Source organism: Setaria italica, chromosome II (genome assembly GCF_000263155.2).
Source record: "Setaria italica strain Yugu1 chromosome II, Setaria_italica_v2.0, whole genome shotgun sequence".
In the NCBI taxonomy this organism is placed as follows: Eukaryota; Viridiplantae; Streptophyta; class Magnoliopsida; order Poales; family Poaceae; genus Setaria; species Setaria italica.
The window spans coordinates 40,214,134-40,229,381 of record NC_028451.1 but is presented as its reverse complement, the minus strand read 5'-3'; the positions used below and the strand labels follow the sequence as shown (position 1 = coordinate 40,229,381).

The 15,248-nt window shown below is 46.3% G+C and overlaps 3 protein-coding genes across 3 annotated transcripts; 2 read left to right on the top strand and 1 right to left on the bottom strand.

Moving 5' to 3' along the window:
- Positions 1 to 316: 316 nt before the first annotated feature.
- On the top strand, positions 317 to 3,656 carry LOC101752513 (expansin-like A3). The gene is made up of 4 exons (XM_012843476.2): positions 317 to 520; positions 641 to 753; positions 1,641 to 1,819; positions 2,846 to 3,656. The coding sequence occupies exons 1-4, from the start codon at positions 382 to 384 to the stop codon at positions 3,246 to 3,248; spliced, it is 834 nt and encodes a 277-aa protein (XP_012698930.1). The 5' UTR covers positions 317 to 381; the 3' UTR covers positions 3,249 to 3,656.
- A 6,975-nt stretch (positions 3,657 to 10,631) lies between these two features.
- LOC101786655 (uncharacterized protein At4g14100) lies at positions 10,632 to 11,771 on the top strand. The gene is made up of 2 exons (XM_004957615.4): positions 10,632 to 11,209; positions 11,292 to 11,771. Exons 1-2 carry the CDS (start codon positions 10,702 to 10,704, stop codon positions 11,513 to 11,515), a joined length of 732 nt encoding a protein of 243 aa, XP_004957672.1. The 5' UTR covers positions 10,632 to 10,701; the 3' UTR covers positions 11,516 to 11,771.
- Positions 11,772 to 12,962: 1,191 nt separating this feature from the next.
- Positions 12,963 to 14,344, bottom strand: LOC101786260 (skin secretory protein xP2). Its single transcript, XM_004957614.2, has 2 exons — positions 14,142 to 14,344; positions 12,963 to 14,030 (listed from the first exon to the last, which is right to left on the bottom strand). The coding sequence occupies exons 1-2, from the start codon at positions 14,248 to 14,250 to the stop codon at positions 13,246 to 13,248; spliced, it is 894 nt and encodes a 297-aa protein (XP_004957671.1). The 5' UTR covers positions 14,251 to 14,344; the 3' UTR covers positions 12,963 to 13,245.
- Between the last annotated feature and the right edge of the window lie 904 nt (positions 14,345 to 15,248).

Below are 15,248 nucleotides of genomic sequence, written 5' to 3'. Positions count from 1 at the left end.
GCATAAAAGCCACACTAAAAAAAAGTGCTAAAAAGCTCCCAAAAGGCCAAAAATGCATGCCCCACATCCGCGAGTTTCTCCAGGCAAAATATCCACGCCTCACAGTTCCATCAGGAGCAGTCACCGGCATGTGGGTCCGGATGGCTCCGTGCACCGGCAGGGCCCGCAGGCAGGGAGACGCGGCCGTGTCGCGGTGCCGTGCGTGCTCTTCTCACTGGCAGGTGGGCCCAGACCCGGGGAGCACGCACACGCAGGCACTCGCCGTGCTCGCTATATATCGGCGGGCGCGGGTTATTAAACACAGTGGCCAAGCAGCCGCATGTGCTAGCCAGAGGCAGGTCACAGTCTCCTCTTCTCCCTCTACTGCTCGACGCCGTCGCCATGGGCGTCTTCCTCTGCTGCCTCCTGGCGCTCCTCGTCTCCTCCTGCTCCGCCGGCGCCGGCGCATCCGCCGCCGGCGAGAGGTGCGTGCGGCAGGGCAAGGCGGCCTACGCGCCCTCGCTGTCCCCGCTCCCTCAAGGTAGGCATACAGATCGACGGCAGCCGGCCGATTTTCTTGAAGCCACGAGAGTAGATTTCGGTCCTCTTCCTTTTTTCCGCCACGGTTCTGAGCGATTCTTGGTCGGATGATGACAAGCAGGCAGCGGAGTCTGCGGGTACGGCGCCATGGCCGCGGAGATCAATGGGGGCTTCCTCGCCGCCGGGGGGCCCAGGCAGCACCGGGGAGGGCTCGGCTGCGGGAGATGCTTCCAGGTATCACGAGCCGATTCCACCAGATCAATTGGGATTGTCGGTTCCAAAATTGCGCTCCTTTTTTTCTTTTCTACTATTTTTTTTGGGGGTTCTTGTGTCCTTAATTTTATTCGGTGGCAAGACGCGTCTTTCTCGAGTCTTCTTCTCTGGCCTCAAGATTCTTTCAGTACCTTGGATTTGTGGCTATGGGTTTTGTTTACGAATTTTTGGGGAAGGTGCGCTGATGTACTCCAAGTTGATGCTTTTGGGACTGGACTTTCTCGTTATGTTCAGAGTTCAGAGCCAGCAAGCAAAGCAATCTGCGAATTCTGGGAGAATCTCTGTGCTTTTTTATTTCAGTTAGTTGCCTCCACTCAGGCCATGTTTAGTTACTCCCAACTCCCAACTTTGACACTATGCAAAAAGAAGATTTCCCATCATATCAAACTTGCGGTACATGCATGGAGTACTAAATGTAGATGAAATTAAAAACTAATTGCACAGTTTTGTTGTACTTTGCGAGACGAATCTTTTGAGCCTAATTAGTCAATATTTGGACAATAATTCACAAATACAAACGAAACGCTACAGTGTGCTACAGTGCTGTAACAGTAATTTGGCACCTCCCAAATTCCCCAACTAAACACGGCCTCAATCAAGAGACCAAATTTGGAACTTTCTGTTCACCTTTCTGCCAAATGCAGTTCTGAAAAACCAAGGGTATCAGTTTGTAGGTACCAAATGTATATGCTCTGCTCAGCGGCTTTCTACTTTGGCTTTTTGGCAAACATTTTCTTTGGCTTCTCAGACGAATCAGATATGCCATTCAGCATACTGGATTTTTTTTTCTTTCCAGTTCACCTCAGTTTCTTTTGTTCTTAATCTTTTACTTTTCGATTTGGAAACAGATGAGATGCAGAGATGCAAGGCTGTGCAGCAGCAGGGGAGTGCGGGTCGTGCTCACCGACTTCCACAGGAGCAACCGTACTGACTTCCTGCTCGGCGGGCCCGCCTTCGCGGGCCTGGCCAAGCCCGGGGTGGCCCACGAGTTGAAGAGGTTGGATGCTCTCTCCGTAGAGTACAAGAGGTAAACAGCTGGAAACTTTGTATAGAAAAGTGTGCAGATGAACAACTAGCAACAGTTCAATCTTAATTTCAGTATTGCAAATTCTCAAAATATTTGACATGGGAGTAACCTGCTGTACATTTCTGAATTGTGAAGTTCACGGTCGAAGTTTAAGAAAAGTTGAGGTTTAAATCTTTGAATAATTCGTCAGATATGTGAACCTGAATTTATAGTTAATTGCAAAAAAAAGATTATGCCTTCTATTTGGGTTTACGGATATTTACAGTCACAGTGATTTGACATGAGTTGCTACGAGAGGGTCTGCACAATTTTCCTCTAGGCATTCTGGAATGTAGCACAAGTTAGTTGAAGGGAGATTCATCAAGAAAAAAGTTCATTTTACTCCCCTCATCTATCAGCTTTGTTCGCTTAACTCCTGAACAAAATTTAAGCTCACTTTACTCCTCTAAACTAAAAACTATTTTATTTGATCTAATCTATCCCCTAATTAAATTTCTCCCTAATTAAATTTCTCTTTTTTTTCTCTGCGTGCGTATGGGTTGAATTTTTAGTTCAAATTTTGTGAGCGATACAAAACATGATATCTTCATGTTAAAAAATTATACTAAGAATTTTTTTTGTTTTCATAGGTTAGGAATATTTAATATGAAAATGATCTTAGATATATAAAACTATACAAAAAGTAATCATGAACAATTGCTAATGTATTTTTCTAACGTTTAGTATCGTGTTATAATCCAACTGGCAAAATCTGAAATTAAAACTCACGTGAAGAAAAAAAGAGAAATATAATTAGGGAGTAGATTGGACAAAATGAAATACTTCGAGGGAGTAAAGTGAGCCTAAATTTTGCTTAGGGGTTAAGCGAATAAAATAAATAAATTGAGGGGAGTAAAATGGACTTTTTCTTTCATCAAATGCTTTTCATGGAAATTAAGGACATACAGTGCTAGTATGTAGTATGATTTTTTCATGGAAATCAAGGGCATACATGTCTCATGCTCGGATCTCTTTGTTGGGTTGCAGAATCCCCTGCGACTACAAGGACAAGAACCTGTCCGTACTCGTGGAAGAAGGGAGCAAGAGTCCAAGCAACCTGGTCGTCAAGTTCCTGTACCAGGGCGGCCAGACCGACATCCTGGCGGTGGACGTGGCTCCGGTGGGGTCGTCGGAGTGGCGGTTCATGACGCGGGTGCACGGGCCGGTGTGGCGCACGGACCGGGCCCCCGCCGGCCCGCTGCAGTTCCGGGCCGTGGTCACCGGCGGGTACGACGGCAAGTGGGTGTGGGCCGAGCGGGAGGTGCTCCCGGCGGGCTGGCGGCCCGGCCAGGTCTACGACACCGGCGTCCGGATCGCCGACGTGGCCAGGGACGGCTGCCAGCGCTGCGTCGGCGGCGCCGCCTCCGCCGCCGCGCTGGACTGGAAGTGATCGAGGTTGACGGCTAGCTGCTGGGTAGATATAGTCAAAAAAACATGTAGTACATACTAACACCTGTGGTCACTCGCTCGCCGAGAGAGTAAGGAGACAGCATCAATGGCGCTGGTGGAGAAAGAGCACCGTAGTGCCTCCAGCCGCTTGCTGTCGAGAGGAGGAAGAAAGAAGACGGCTTCGTCTTGCAGTTTGTACATTACTGAATCACATCATGCATGTTCTCTGCGGCGCGTGTGCGTGTGTGCAGGAGGAGACGCATCGTCGTCAAGGTCTGATGAGCTAGGTAGGTGGATGCAAACAAATGTGGCTGGCTGCCCGGCAGCTACCCCGGCCTGCTGAACGAATGCTAATGGTTAGAATAATCAATGAGCACAGTACAGTGGTGCAGTGGCCATGTTTTTCTTCCCTGAACTTGGCCTGGGTCCTGGCGTCTTTCAAAGTTCACATGCGGCACCTACCCTGTTGTGCCGTTCATCGAAATCAGAGTGTACGGGCACATGATGCCGTTCCTTTGATAAATGCATGCAGTATAAGCAAAACAAAATGGGTCCGTCCTACGCCATCCATTCTCAAGTGTATTGCTAGAAGGAATGAGTTCCCGGGGAAAGGCCAACAACACACTTGCATGCATTGATTTGTCCAACTAAACACCCTACACCTACGATGAAAACTGCCTACACTACTGTACGTACGCACTCAAACGCGTTCAAATTGAATTTGGAAGCGGGTTGACAGGGTCTAGATGAGCTCTGGAGTGTTGAGCATGGCAGTGGGTTGCTGTCACAGGACAAAAACAAACCGGGAGGACGGACGATGACAGAATGGCTGTGGAGCCGGATTCCACACTATAGACGGGCCTCACGGGGCAAGAAAGATAGTAGTTGCACGTCGACGTGCCGTTCTTTTGTTGTGGAAACCGACATCCAACTTTGGCAGGGAACTAGCTAGCTACCTGCTTGCAGCCTGAGAAAATTGACGAAATGATCCCCCAGTCCCCTTCATCGATCTCCCATGGCGGTCTGAGATAGAAGGATCGGATGGAGAGGAAGGTACTCTGGTCGATCTACGTATAATAATGCACCTGTACAACACCTTTACAGCAATTTAAAGCCGTCTTTCTTGTTTCATTTCCCGTTCAACTTTCAAAGGATTGGTATTTACATATATATATGCATATCATATATGCATTCACAGCGTTTTGAACCTAAAATAGAGAGGCTACCTAGGGTGTTCTGCCTCATATCCATCGGCTACTGACAGCTACCTGACTGCTGCTGCATATGTGTTGCAGTGTTGGCTTGGTCCAAAAGAAGGAACACGTCAAAGAACCACCCGTACACATGCATGGTAAGATCCCCATCCAATTAGCCCCTGTCACTGCAGCAGTCTGTATACTGCCAAGTCATTATCAGGACATTATCTCCTCTACTGCAGTCTCCACACGCCAAGAATTACATTCGCCCGTGAGACGAGAAAAAACTGCACGCGGACAAACGTATCTGAAAATCCAAAACCCATTCGGAAAACTAGGCACGATGATACATTTTGGAACGCAGGATTGGAAAAATGGAATGAGAAATCGTACAAATTATTAGTACTAGTCCACCAACTTGTGCTCCCGCATGGGCTAATGTTTTTAGAAGTTATTGTATTTGAAAATTATTTAGAAATTAAACTCCTAGCTAATAATCAAAATTGTTTACCTACTACTCTCCTATTTTTTCAATACTTCAACATAATACTTATATAGATATGTACCTATCTTTGTCTAGTTGTGATTGTTTTTAATTAATAATTACTCTATGCACTTTTTCATCCATATTCATACTTTTTCCATTTTGTATCGCACCTCCAATCCTCCATACATTATGTTTAGCATACAAATTAATATTTTTCATCGATTCCTCACATGCATGTATAAATGGTCTAAATGGTGGGATTCATCATGTGTATTTACTTTAACTTAGTATTTTTATATTAACAATGACATAAATAGGTAATTTAGAATCATATATTAATTTACTTTTGGACGTATGATGCACATGTTTACTTTATTAGGTTATTTTTAATAACAACGTACGTGGTTAACATAGATAAAATTTTAGAATGACATTTTAAGTTATGTTTTATAATGATTTATAATGATAAGTATTAGTAAATTGGATGAAGATTATGGGGTTACTTTAGATTATTTTTTATAATAGCTGAGCTCGGTAATTTACATATAGGTTTAGAGCTCATTTTTTAATATTTTCACAATGATAGTGGTGGGTAATTTTTTAGAAAATATAATAGATCAATGGTTATGATTATTAGAGTTTACAGGATTGGTGTTTGATGTTTTTAATTTTTATGAGAATTTGTATTTTTTTTTAGCTTGTCTCATGGGAACTAATGGGGAGCCTCCAATGGAAAAAAATAAGACTACATTGCTACAAAAATATTATCATGAGCTACATCTCGTTTGTTAAATATTTGAACACAATACTTATATAGATATATACTTAATATCTTCATCCAATTGTGATAGATTTTAGTTAGTAATTACTCTATAATATTTTCATCCACATTTATAATCTTTAACTTTTCACTTTGCATCGTAGGTATGCGCTTGAATTTATTTAATGAACCCTAAGTTTGAGATACAATTTTAATATAGAAATCTATATTCACATCACTTTAGATCTTTATAAATGGTGACACACATCATGCGTATAGACCTTAATTATTATATCGTATACCAATAGTGCAAGATATAGATGATTTAGAATCATATATTGATGTATATTTTTAATTAAGGTTATTTGATTCAAACGTAGGGTTACCTTATGTTATTTTTAATAATAGCATGCGTGGGTAATATAGATGCAAATTTAAGGGGTTACTTTAAGTTTTTAAAGTAATAGTGGTGGGCAATTCAGTTGCAAATTAGGGGATTATTTTAAATATTATTTATAATGGCATAAGTGGGTAATTTTGATGAAGATTAGGGGTTGCTTTAGTTTATTTTATATAATGGCATAGGTGGGTAATTTATATATAGATTTAGGAGGTTACTTTAGGCTATTTTCATAATGGCATAGGTGGGTAATTTTTTAGAAAATATAATAGATCCAATGGCTATGATGATTTGAATCTATCGATCGATGGTTGGATGTTTTGCTTTTTTGTGAGAATTTCTAGGATTTTTCTCTTTTTCTAGAGTGTCCACCTAGGAATCCTAGGTGGCTTCACCTGGAGGCTTCAAAAGGAGCCTCCAATTATTAATAGTAAGATACTCTGATAAAGAGTTTGGATACTTCACAGGAAAAGCAAGGAAATTAACTGGCATCGACATTGGGTACTTCATCTTCCGACCAAGTGCGCTCTAGGGTAATATAAGCAACCTAATTGCTGCAACAACAATTATCAATTACTCCATCCATTTTAAATTATAGATCATTTTAGGTTTTTTAGATTTATAGATTTTACTATGCACTTAGATATACCCTATGTCAAGATGCATAATAATATCTATGAATTAAAAAAATTAAAACAACCTATAATTTGGGGTGGAGAGAGTACAACTGAGCATCACTGCTTGCTTGTGTTGTCTTGGTCCAAAAGAACGACGGCGTCAAAGAACGTACACGCATGAAATGCAAAAAAGACGGGTGGCACTCTCCTGTCAAGTGTCAACAATCCATAAGCAGCCAAATCATTTGATCGCCTCGATCGTCTCCTGCAAGTCTCCCCACGCCGAAAAGTGCACGCCCGTGACAGGAGAATGAAATTAGCTAGACTGCACGAAGACAAACGTATGCAGCAATCCAAGACCCATTCGGGAAACAAGCGAACGAGGCCCCGTGAAGAAGAGGATTTTGAGGTATTAAAATTTTTGACTCAACCATGGATGCTCGTATTATTCTAAATTTATTCTAAAGGTAATGAGTCACCTTGTGATGCTCATAATGGTGAGTAAATATGCATGTATAAATAAGCGTACGAAAACCGAAGACTATTTATAACTTGAAAACTAGTGTCACGCTAACTTGTCCTTTTTCTAAATTACTTCCTCTATTCCAAATTGTAGGTTGTTTTGATTTTTTAGGTTCATAGATATTATTATACACATATATATAATAATATCTATGAACATAAAAAATCTAAAACTACCTACAATTTGGAATGGAGGGAGTAGAAGGTTGACAGTTTCTCTAAACCCTTATACTAGGTGAGAAAGGACAGGGATGAGTTAATTCTGTGGTGTTTGTGCCATATTTCAGAAGTATTTAGTTTGAAGGTGACGAGAGAAGCTTTTTGTATCATTTAATTTGCTCCGTATATATGGTTAATTGCTGATCCCTCATGATAAGGGCATCGAAATGAGGCAGCACTGCCGACATGCGCGAGCTCACTTGAGGTGATGCAACTTGATGAGAAGTTCGAGTACTATAGCCACCGTTGGTTCGTGGTTCCATTATTAAGAGAAAACCAAAAACAAAGAAAGAAACGAAGCAAGATACATCTAATTTGAGCCAGCCAATTTGTTAGTGTCCCTGTTTTTTGTTAACTTTGTCGCCAAAATGACCAGAGGTGGCCAAATAAACAAGAACAAATTAATCAAAATTTGAGACCCAACCAAACGGCAATCAAATTAAAATATATCAGATAGTAGCCGAATCATAGCTCGACGATTGTAATCACACTTTGGATTAAAAAAAATCCAAACATATATATACCGTGGCAGCAGCACAATGGCTAATGACCCCCTGCGGCGGCCGGAACGCAGCGGCATGCCGGCACTACACTTCCCACGGCGGCCGGCGGCGGTTTGCAAACAGATCAATGGTCAGAAATGTACGCTGCTAGCTCTCCTACCAGCTAAGCTAGCTATCACTCTATCTGACTTCCTGCAGACTCTGTTGCCGTTGCTGTCGCCATTGGCCCATTGTCCATGTGACGAATAAATCTATCACTAGATTGGCTCGCAGTCAGGTAATTAGGTGATCTCAATTAGCAGTTGCTGATTAAGAATCGTAGCTTGTTGTGGTTCCAGGACAAAGATCACAAGCGAGGCTAGAAACAGTATGATGCACATGCATGCGTGCACACACATGCATAATGTATGTGTGTACACAGGTATTTCTTTGAAGATTCTCTCGCTGAACAGGTAGCTAGTTCTACTCCATCCATTCTAAATTGTAGATCGTTTTGGTTTTTCTAGGTTTATGAATCTATCACTAGATTCACTCCCAGTCAGGTAATTAGGTGATCTTAATTAGCAGTTGCTGATTAAGAAGCGAGCAGTTGCTGATTAAGAAGCGTAGCTTGTTGTGGCTCCAAGACAAAGATCACAAGCGAGGCTAGCAACAGTACGATGCCCATGCGTGCACACACACACACCCATGCATGTATGTGTGTGTACACAGGTATTTCTTAGAAGATTCTCTCGTTGAACATGTAGCTAGTTCGAGGCCTATATGATATATATAGAAGCAATTATTTTGCAGGATTGATTGTTCGTGCTGTTGAGCACGGGCATCTAGCAGTCATCAGGATTCAGGAGCTAGGCCAAAGGACAAGGGAAGCAACCCAACGCAAGATCGGATCGGCGACAAGCGACAGCGACGCATGTCTGATGAGTAGTAATGATTCGTCCAGCGGGTGATTGCAACCTCTGTAGGGTTCCATGCGTCCAAGGGCACAAGGACTTGGGTGTCAGTGCATGCACGGGTGGTGTTGCGGCTGCTCTGCCCAGTTTCCACGCACCTCTCTTGTAGCCTACACACACACATGTCCCACGGGATGATCACAGTTCACGCCGACCAGCTGTAGCCATCTCTGTAGCTATAAAATCAGTTTTGGTATATGATAAAACATACAAGCTGATTCTATATATCCAAAATAAGTTATGAGCGAAACCTCGCTACGGCAGGAATCATTTGCAGGATCGGTTGAAACTGCATTTGCAGGAAGAGACACAAGACTTGTCTTTAGTTTTTGCAATACTTGCAAGAGCGGTTCTGTAGAGCTGACGCTGCAAATGCATTTACAAGGATGATTCACGACCTCGCATATCTTGAACACTTGCCTGGGAGAAGTGTGGGGGACGGCCCCACACGGTAGGTTGCCATTGTCGCGCCACCTTTCATTTTTCTCCTCAATACGATGTGGGTAGTTTTTTTCTCTCGAACCACGGGAAGAATTGATTTATGCCGAATTCTAGATTGGTTCGAGCGTGACATGACGCTGTACCTAGCATTTAATTTGCTCTAGATAGTCAATTACCGAGCCCTTAAGACAAGGTCATTGACAAAGGGAGTATGTACTGCCGACATGCGCCTAGTGCACAACTTGAGTTGAAGGTTTTGATCTAAATGGCCAATTATTCCCAAGAGATCACTGTCGAAACCAGGGGGGGCAGAGGACAAGGGAAACAACACAGGGAGGGATCAGAGATCAGAGATCCTCCTATGCAGGTAGCTAGGTTTGTGTCGACCGATAATAGCGATGCGTCTGTATAGTGTGACCGCTGTAGATGATTGGGCCGGTGCCCGGTGGGAGTATAACCTTCTTTGAAGGGACTGAGGTACTATTTTGGGCTGTTTTTATGCGTCTGTATTGTCACAATGTAGGGTGTTTTTATGGGTAAGAAGCAGGGCTGTTCGAGACAGAGAATGGCTTGTTTTTGGGCCGGCCATCTTGGCAAAAACAGCGTGAACATTAAAAGCCCGCATGAGTCTCCTGGCTTTTAGGCCTGTTTCAGCGAGGTTTCACGGGCCATCAGATCCTATGCCACATCAGCAGTTTTGCTGACTTAGCAACCTAATTATAAAAAGATATGAAACTCAGTTGTCACAGTTACCAAATTAATAAAATTAATTAAAACTTTTGCACTGAGGATGTTATAATTTTATCGCAAGAAACATTTGATCATAACTCCACACGAAAATTAAATGCTCCAGACTATCTATGAAACTGTGCAATGAAACATTGCACTGAGAGTGACAATTTTATTTCATTAAAAAGATGACATGACAGCATTGGTAAAACCTTGCACTGACACTGGCCTTAGCCCGTGTTAGTCACAGATTTAGCCCATAGTTGTATGAAACATTGTGTTTATGTTGCGGCGATAATTTTCCTAGAGTTAAACAATGCAGTTATTTTTTCATATACTTTTCAATATTGCAACCATATTTCGATGTTGAATAGAGGATCCGGTGAAAAAAATCTCATCAGATATCCTGGCGCTAGGGGTGCGGAAAGCTTGTGCAGCTTCAGAAATCTCAAAGGAGTTTGTGCAGCCGGATCGCCAACCTCTGCTTCTCCTGCCTTCGATTGCCTGTGGACTCTGGTCGTCCATTCGCCAACCACCAGCTGACACGACACGACACGAACGAGCACACAACAAAGATAAGGCCCGCCCCCTCCCTGCCCGCTCGCTACAGTCCCCAGCTCGCGCGACATGGCGCCCACCCGCTGCCCCCCGCCGCCGCTCCTCCTCCTCCTCCTCCTGTTCGCCGCCGCCGCCACGGTGGCAGAGGATGCATCCGGCCTGCCTCTCCCTTCGCCGACGCCGTGGCCGGAGCGGTTCCACGCGGTGCTGTTTACGAACCTGACCAACTACTCATCGGCCTCCACGGGCCCGCCGCTCCGCATCACGGACCTCTACTACGACTGGCCGCGGCGGCGGAACCTCAACCTGGTCCGCCACCAGCTCTCCGCCGACCCGCTCTACGACGTGGAGTGGAACAACGGCACCGCCTTCTACTTCGACTCCTCCACCTGCCGCGTCGTGCGGTTCCCCGTCGGCGTGCTGCCGCCCTGGTGGCTCTCCGGCGGCGGCGCCGAGTACGCGGGGCGCGCCGTCTCCGGCGGCATCGACTGCCACGTCTGGGGGAAGGCCGGGTTGATCGTCTACTACGAGGAGGCCGCCACGGGCCGGCCCGTGCGGTGGGACTTCCTCGACGACGGTAGGTAACCCCAATTATTGTACGTTGAAGAGCAGCACCTGCATTCGGTAACGATACAAGCGCATTGGCACCGGATCTGCAGACGGGATCAAGCAGTACGTGATTCGCTTCGAGCCCGGCGTGGCGCTGGAGGACGCGCAGTGGCAGGCGCCCGCGCACTGCTTCCCACCAGACGACGACGACGACGCAGAACAAGGGAAGGGCAATGACGATGTCGCAAGCAGCAGCAAGGAGGAGGTTGGGGTTGCGATGCTTGAGGCGGCCAGGCTACTCAGGAAGCTTGCAGGAGCTGCAGCAACCTTTTGATTGTGTTCTAGTAGCAACGTCTCATGTTGCTCCTGTGTGTAATATATGCAAGATTGAATAATGAGAGGCACATCTAGAACTAGCAAGAAGTAGAAAGATGAAGGCAGCTGCTTCAGGAGTTCAGGATGCAGCTTCCAGGACCAATCCAGCATGTTGTTCTTGGGAAGCCCTGGTCTGAGATGTGGGTCAGGCCAGTAATAGATTGTGAAATCACGCTGTGTGCGTTCGGATTCAGAAATATGGCAGTCGACTACAACTCATAAAATTTGCCTGAGAAATGTGAACCCCACCAAACAAACGAAAAAAATCTGAAAGTTCAGTAGAAGTGATTGGACTTGTTTTCCAACATGAAGGAGCAGATAGCATAACAATTGACTAATGAATCGGGAAATCATAAGCTGCTGAGTAGCATAACAAATTAATAATCTGAAGAGCATGATAAAACAACGCTGCATCATATGACAATTGGCTTCAGATCAATTTGTCAATAGAATTCATCCAACCTACTCTGCACAATATGCAGCAGTATGACAATAGACAAGCATGCAGCTATATTATTTTGCACCCTGCAGACTGCAGACCCATTCCAAAGTCCATAGTGGCACACTAGTACTGTTCTCTACCATGGCAATACCGAAGCCTACAAAAAATTCTGAACCACTGAAGAGCATAATAATCAGAAGCAAACCAAACCAAACATGGGATGTTTGGATCTTTAGTCCGGATTAAAGTTCATGTCACATCGAATATTTGGAGGCTAATTAGGAGAACTAAACATGAGCTGATTATAAAACTAATTACACAGATGGAGGCTAATTCGCGAGATGCACATGTTTACTGTAGCATCACATTGTCAAATCATAGACTAATTAGGCTTAATAGATTTGTCTCGCAAATTAGCCACCATCTGTGCATTTGATTTTGTAATTAGTCTATATTTAATACTCCTAATTAGTATCTAAATATTCGATGTGACAGGAACTTTAATAGAAACTAAAGAACCAAACGGAGCTATGCAAAAGAGCAAAAAAGTCTCAAAGACGGGGTTACGTACAAGAACTACAGATCCTGAAGATGACTTGTCTTTTCAAGAGAACTATAGTAAGATGCAAATCCCCGAAAAAAAAAACTCCGTTCCATCAAGCAATATACATTCAAAATGGCGGATCCAACTATGCACTGATTCCACCCACTTATATGCTGAGCACCAATTTCAAAATGGTGATCGATGTATGCAGAGATCGAATCACGACAATGATGGCCTTCCACTTGCTAATTCTGATAACCAAATTCAGAACAAGAACACTGCCACCAAATTCAAAATGGTGATCCGGGACATACACAGATCGAATCATGGCAACAACCAAATTCAGAACATCAGGCAACCTAAACTGACAGCGCCTCAGTACTACTACGTTTCAATCAGATTATAACCATCAAGCAGACAAAGCACCACAAAACGAGATTCTGAACTTGCAGCAGAGGTGATTGAACTTATTCACAGCACATTGTATGGCAAAATACGCATCTGTATTTCAACCCCAAACCAACTCCAGACACCAAAATAGTATTTCCTGCTAACTCAATCAACAGTTACCAATATTTCTTACTGACATCTACTAGATGGGTAGACTGCATCACGATATCCACATTACCGATCCAAAGAGAGGAAGCAAGAACACCACCACCTCAGGGAGATCACACAACTCAGGTGAGAGGCGCTGCAGCCCTCAGATCCTTCTAGCGGACGACCTGGGGATGATCCTCCTCTCCTTGCCAGCCATCGACACGGCACCGGACGCGGCGGAGGCCTTCTTCATCTCCTTGCTGCTCCTGAGGGAGGACCGAGGCCCCAGGCCCCCGGCGCGGCCCGCCGCGAAGTCGGCGGCCGGCATGGACCTCCTCACGGACTCGGCCCCGGTGGCGGTGTAGGCCTTCTTGGCGACGCGGCGCTTGGACAGCTCGACGGCGACGCAGGGGTCCTCGGCCACCGCCTCGGGGTCCAGCGCCGCGGACGCGGAGTCCTCGTAGGAGTAGGGGAAGCCGTGCTTGCGCTTGAGGCGCTCGTTGCGGCGCGCGGAGTAGAGGTCGTAGAGCCTGCCGCGCACGAAGAGCGGGCCGGCTGCCGGCGTGCCCGCGGCCCTGGCCACCGCGGCGAGGTTGAGCGCCACCAGCTCGTCGTGCGCGTCCGCGCCGGCGGGGAGGAGGTTCTCCTTCTCGGCGGCCCCCGGCGCCCTCGCCGGGGGCGTCGACGGCGCCGCGGCGGGGAGGAGGTTCTCCTTCCCGGCCGGCGCCCTCGCCGGGGGCGACGCCTCGGCGGCGGGGAAGTCAAGCTTGGCGCGCGTCTGGGTGGGGAGCGCCGCGGCCATGGACGTGCGCGCCGGGCTCGGCTCGAAGCGGGCCGGCGACGGGAGCGCGGAGATGGAGGCGCGCATCGGGCTCGGCTCGAGGCGGATCGGGGACGGGATCGCGCAGATGGACGCGCGCATCGGGGCCGCCGCCTTCTTCATCGACCCTGGAGAGTTGAGAAGGAACGCGCATCAGATCCACCCGCCGGCCGTCGCTGATGAATCAAAACCAATCGGCGAACGAAAGGGGAGGGATGGGGATCGGGGGACGCCCGTACCTGGCGGCGTCTGCACGGAGGACGCCGGCACCAGCGGCGGCCGGGGCACGCGGTGCGGGCGCGGGCGGAGGCGGCGCGGGGAGACGGCGAGCGGCGGGCGGCGGTCCATGGCCGGTCGCGCGGAGGTGGTTGCTTGCTCGGCCTCGATCCTTCTCTCCCTCTCGGCCTCTCGGGTTGGGATTTGGGGAAGATGATGTGGGCGAGGCGGAGGAGGTTTTAAGCGGAGGGGCGGCTCCAACGGTCGTCTCGGCTCTCCACCCTTTTCGAATTGGTCCTGACTCCTCCTGCGTCAGCGTGGCCAATTCTCACGGCCCGGCACCTGGATGGCGTCACCGCCGTGTGGGCCCTCAAGAAAGAGCGGGCAGCGTGGCATGCGCCGTTAATTTGTGCGGAGGCGCGTTTGTTTATGGTAATGACAATCACGGCGATTTAGGGTGATGGTGGTGGTGGGTGTACAGCGGTTATTATGGTAACCGTAACGTAGGAGCATTTTCTGCATTGAGTGCTTTCTTTAAATCTCCCTTGCCCAAAAGTGGCAGGAAGAAATTGTGCATTTTGTAAGGAGGAAATGAATTGGAGGATCTACGAACCAACCATTTTTGGCATCGGTGATGACTGATGACTGAGCAGAGATGCAAAGTTTGGCTTCCTTTTCTTTCCTTTTTCCGTCTCAGCTTCGAAATTTTCTTTTCTTTTCTTTCCTCCGAATTTTCTTTTCTATTTCCCCCCCCCCTTTTTTTATTACTTACACAAAGGAACCCCGTAATCGTAAGAAAGTAGGTTTTTTAGCGCTGGGCCTAGCAAAAGTCGTCGTAGTATCAAACAAAACATATGCCTCTGCGCGTGTGATGGTTTGTGCCGATCCTATACAATATCAAGATCAAAATCATGCAAGAAAGCTGTATTAAGCAAGACCCTAACATATGTAATAAGAGACGCTTGCGCCACTGTTTCTGCTGAGCGTAATCCGACCATCCGAGCTACAAATACGCGTATGCTGCTTCCTGCCCTCCAAACAGCTTAACGCATGGACTTGCCTAAGGTTTCCAGAAAAAGATTGTGCAACATACATGGGTATTATTTTTTCAGCATACTAAAGTGACCCAT

Bases quoted from the DNA above. Each gene is read 5' to 3' on its own strand.
- LOC101752513 (XM_012843476.2), top strand. From the start codon at position 382: ATGGGCGTCTTCCTCTGCTGCCTCCTGGCGCTCCTCGTCTCCTCCTGC. The intron at 521-640 runs GTAGGCATACAG...GATGACAAGCAG, and splicing joins GCTGTCCCCGCTCCCTCAAG to GCAGCGGAGTCTGCGGGTAC. The intron at 1,820-2,845 runs GTAAACAGCTGG...GTTGGGTTGCAG, and splicing joins CTCTCCGTAGAGTACAAGAG to AATCCCCTGCGACTACAAGG.
- LOC101786655 (XM_004957615.4), top strand. From the start codon at position 10,702: ATGGCGCCCACCCGCTGCCCCCCGCCGCCGCTCCTCCTCCTCCTCCTC. The intron at 11,210-11,291 runs GTAGGTAACCCC...CCGGATCTGCAG, and splicing joins GTGGGACTTCCTCGACGACG to ACGGGATCAAGCAGTACGTG.
- LOC101786260 (XM_004957614.2), bottom strand. From the start codon at position 14,250: ATGGACCGCCGCCCGCCGCTCGCCGTCTCCCCGCGCCGCCTCCGCCCG. The intron at 14,031-14,141 runs GTACGGGCGTCC...TCAACTCTCCAG, and splicing joins CTCCGTGCAGACGCCGCCAG to GGTCGATGAAGAAGGCGGCG.